The 4,525-nt window shown below is 45.0% G+C and overlaps 1 protein-coding gene across 2 annotated transcripts in view; it reads left to right on the top strand.

The window, feature by feature from the left end:
* The window catches only part of Tmem241 (transmembrane protein 241), an 88,253-nt gene extending 84,127 nt beyond the window's left edge, over nt 1-4,126 (top strand). For both annotated transcript variants that reach the window (XM_048363331.1, XM_048363329.1), the window contains exon 14: nt 3,111-4,126. In XM_048363331.1, coding sequence (XP_048219288.1) covers nt 3,111-3,221 — 111 coding nt within the window. In that variant the 3' untranslated portion in view covers nt 3,222-4,126. The remainder of the gene's footprint in view (nt 1-3,110) is intronic.
* Nucleotides 4,127-4,525: the final 399 nt, after the last annotated feature.

Below are 4,525 nucleotides of genomic sequence, written 5' to 3'. Positions count from 1 at the left end.
CCTTTTTGAATTAAAAAATGTGGAACTCCCTCTTCCCTTCCTTCCTTCCTTCCCTTCCTTCCTTCCTTCCTTCCTTCCTTCTCTTCCTTCCTTCCTTCCTTCCTTCCCTTCCTCCCTCTCTCCCTCCCTCCCTCTTCTCTTCTCTCTCTCTCTCTTCTTTCTTTCTTTTCTTTCTTTATTTTCTTTCTTTCTTTCTTTTCTTTCTTTTCTTTCTTTTCTTTCTTTCTTTCTTCTTTCTTTCTTTCTTCTTTTTTCCTTTCTTTCTTTTCTTTCTTTCTTTCTTTCTCTCTCTCTCTTTCTCTCTATCTTTCTTTCTTTCTTTCTTTCTCTCTCTCTCTCTGTGTGTGTGTGTGTGTGTGTGTGTGTGTGTGTGTGTGTGTGTGTGTGTATGCCTGCCAGTATTGGGGCTTGAACTTAGAGGTCTTGCACTCTCATTTTCACTAAAGGCTTGCACTCTATGACCTGAATCACACCTCTTTTTTTTTTTTTTTGGCTTCCCCCCCCCCCCCCAGTTATTGAAGATGAAAGTCTCGCAGACTTTTGTGCTTGAGCTGGTTTTGAACATGATACTCAGATCTCAGCCTCCCTAGTAGCTAGGATTACAGGTGAATAACCCTGTAGAGGAGAAGGTTGTGGTGGGTTATTTCCAGCCTATGTGCTCTAAGTAGATATTATGCCTTAGCTACATGAAGTGTATTCACTTCAGGAATGTTGGGGATTATAAAATGTGTGCTCACAGTTCAGTCAAGCTCTGACTCAAATCATTGTCATGCTGTTAAGATTTTTGGACCACCCCCACCCCCAGCTTCTCCTGCTGTTTAGAAAACAGCATCAAAGCTCACCTTCTGGCTTGCTCCACATCCAGTAAAGCAAGTTTTGTTTCATTGTGGGCTTCATTAAGCTCCTTTGGTATCTCTTAAAGTAACTGCTAAAGGAATGGCTCTGAGGTTCTTACCCACCAGCCTTGTTCTGACACTGAGACAGCAGGTGGCAGAGGCCAGTGCTTTGCTGGACCTCCCTCTATGAAGGAGGATTAACTGGAAGTGTACAAAACTGCTGAGCCCCCTTTGTTTTCAGAAACAGAGCCCTGTGTAGCCTTGGCCCAGGGTCACAGAGACCTTGCCTTGAGATGACATGTCTGTTCTCTAAGCAAACATCAATGAACAAGGAAGCAGTAGATCAGTTCCAGAGGAAAGGACAGATCTTTTGAGGAGAGGACTTTGCAGACAAAGGCTGGCTTTCTATCTCTTCTTTAAACAGAAGGGACAGCAGAGCTACCAAAAGATTAGGGTGCTAAACAAAGGGACAAGAGGTCGGCAATTTCATACATGGTTGTATTTCAAGATTTGGAACTTGGACTACAGTAGTTCACCAAAACAATCCTATACATGATGACTATAGATTAGGAATTCGCCAATGTACTTAGTTCATCATGTAGGACACCCACATCATTTTGAGATAAATAGGATGGATCAGTTCTTGAGATTTATAATATGGTTCCTATAGGAGAGAGGAAACACATGCCTAATTGGATCCTGAGACATTCAGTGTTCATTTCTCACCACTTTCTTCCTCTCCATTAATCCATTGCTAGCTTGGCCAGGGATACCCTCATGTCCCTCCCTCAGTGTCTCACTCCTTGACCAATACTCTCAGCCACATCCAGAGAGAGGGGGGCCATGATGGCTAGGGGAATTTTCTCAGTCTCCAGGGTGACTATGGAGCAGGCTTGTTCTCTGCACCCCAGAAGGCATCATTTGGACTTGCAGGCAAAGGTGTGAGAGGTAGCATGAGAAAGAGCAATGTCTCAGTCCACTGCCCAAAGCCAGCCTGGTGACTTTTACAGGAAGAAGGAGAGGTTGGGTAGCCAGCCTGACATGAGAACCACGGAGTTTGGATTGCTGCTCAGGGAGTGAAGTTGTAGGGAATTAGTTGCATTTGATTGATTATCCATTATAGGCCACACACGGGTGGATGGCTTTGGGTTCATTTGTGGGCCTTGGAGACTGTTAGGTTCCATCAGCTCCCATGGTCTGAGTAAACACAGAAGATCACATAACCAATAAATGTTTGACCCTCAAAACTTGTACTCAGATTTTCCTGATTCTAAGTGATTGTGTTTTCTTTTTATACTCTCACACATAATCAATTCATTCTTATAGTGGAAAATGACACAGGTTACCTATATGGCAGAGTGACATTTTCTACTGGGATTGTAATGTGAACAGGTGGCCTATGTGTGTTTATTTGGCACCTTGTCTATATTCTAGAAATACAAAGTGTTGCATGGGACTGGTGTACATGGAGAGGAAGGGAAAAAATGGGTCTATTGAAAGGGTTGTCAAGCTCTCTGAAAAAGAGCCTTTCACCATCAGGAGCCTATGTCATAATTCCTTAGTGATGGTCCAGCCATTCCAGTGCCTAGAAGACTGGCAGCAGATTCAGCCAGACCACCAGACTGTCTACTGGTAGCACTGTACAGTAGAAAATGGAAACACCTTTGGATGCATTAAATCTTAGGCATGTTAAAATGTCTAACTCATCTTTTTCCCCCTGATGATCTCCACATCTCCATTACTTCATTTTCAAACCACACCTACTTCATTTTCAAACCACATACCATATGGCTTTCTGTGCTGGTGGGAAATTCAGGAGTCCCCATTTGTTGGTTGGTTCACCTTGAAATATTAGTGTAAGTGAAACAGAAAGGTTCAGAGTTGTCTCCTTACTAATTAGAAGGTCATGAATTGCTACGCAATTTCATACCCATACCCTGCTTGGCAACAATCACCGCAGGGGCCTGTGGGAAGCAGGCCTCCAGTGCCTCCTCCTCCCCTGCTTCCCCAGAGCTTAATCTGGTTAGGATAGGCGGGACACACCACCTTCCTCCCTGGGGAAGGGTTGAAGCCAGTCTTCTGGCCCCTCTCTGCCACTCTATAACTGCACCCAGATGGCTTCTGGGCCTTGCCTGGCACCAGGGCAGACCAGGCTGGGTGTGAGCATGTTCAGCACTGAGTGAGATCCGCTTGTATGGCCTGTTGTATGTGGGTGCCAGGCAGCCTGCGTGGTCCCCATGGCTAGGAGAGCTGACCTCATGCTCTTCTTTGCAGCCTCCTGCTCGGTGGACTTGGAGAAGCCTTGCTGGTTTTCTCAGAGCGGAAGGTCTCCTCATGAAGATGGGCAAGATAGTAAGTACACAGCCGGAGTCCACCATGTGCTGACATGGTGTAAGAATGTCAGAACCACACATATACTGTGAGACCACAGAAGGATCTGTGGGTAGAGCCCTCCTCCATGACCACTGGTGCCTTCACCAAGCTGAACTCCATCATAGCTAATGATGCCAAGACCCCACTGTCTCTCCCTGCTTCAAGGAGAACTTTCTGGAAGCCTGCTGCAGAGGAGTGATCTGTGTTACATCTTCCCATGTCTCCAGTTGCACCCAGTTCTACTGAAACAGCAAGTACAGGATTGCACCTCAGAGTTCACTGAGTGTTTTCTGGGACCCTCTTTGCCTTGCTCTCCCCTGGCTTGCCTACAGCCCATTGCTCCACCACCCAGCCTGCATGTGGATGTGCAGAGCTGTGTTGCTGAGAGCCGCCATCTGCAGCAGAGCAGGAGTCAGGGCTGACTGGGAGTTCTGCACCAAGCAAGAAGCCAGCATGACCACTTTAAACTCCAAAGCAGGTGGTGGCCTTCGGTGGTTTATGTTGCTATTCATTTCCTGTTTTTAACCTTCACTTGGCTCTTGGAAACTTGTCAGGATATATTGAATTCTGAAAACTCCTTGCTCCTACCATTAGGTTAGGCTAGGAATTAAATGATTACAAGAAGGTGCACAGGTACTGATGGATGGATGGTTGGTAAAACAAACAATATATATGTATGCACACAAACATTTAACATTTCTTAATTTTTAAAAAACACTTATTTCCCTTATATCTCAGAAATGGTTTTAAATAATTGAATACTGAAGTATATTTTTAAGGGCAGATTAAAATTTTGATTTAGCCTGGCACTGGTAGCTAACCCTCATAATCCTAGTGACTCAGGAGGCTGAGATTTGAGGATTCTGATTCAAAGCCAGCCCTGATAGGAAAATCTGTGAGACTCTTTCCTCCAGTTAACTACCACAAAGCTAGAAGTGGAGCTGTGGCTCAGTGACAGAATGCTAGCCTTCAGTGAAAGGGACAGCTGTCAATCCTTGAGTTCATGCTCCACTGCTAGCACCCCCCCCCCAAAAAAAGGATTTATACTCCATATCTTGCCTCTAGTGAAGAAATAAACTTACACAAAATAATTACTTGAATCTAAACCCACCGAGATGGTTTAAGAAAATAGCCATGAGCTAGTGGCTCCCACTCATTAATCCTACTTAGGAGGATGAAATCTGAGGATTGTGGTTTGAAACCATCCTGGACTGGGAAGTCTATGAGACTCTTATCTCCATTTAACTACCATAAAGCCAGAATTGGAGCAGCGGCTGAAGTGGTAGAGCACTAACCTTGAGCAAAAAAGCTCAGGG

This window comes from Perognathus longimembris, chromosome 15, assembly GCF_023159225.1.
Source record: "Perognathus longimembris pacificus isolate PPM17 chromosome 15, ASM2315922v1, whole genome shotgun sequence".
In the NCBI taxonomy this organism is placed as follows: domain Eukaryota; kingdom Metazoa; phylum Chordata; class Mammalia; order Rodentia; family Heteromyidae; genus Perognathus; species Perognathus longimembris.
Note: the sequence above shows the minus strand (reverse complement) of the source record. Positions and strands in the feature narration are given on the sequence as shown.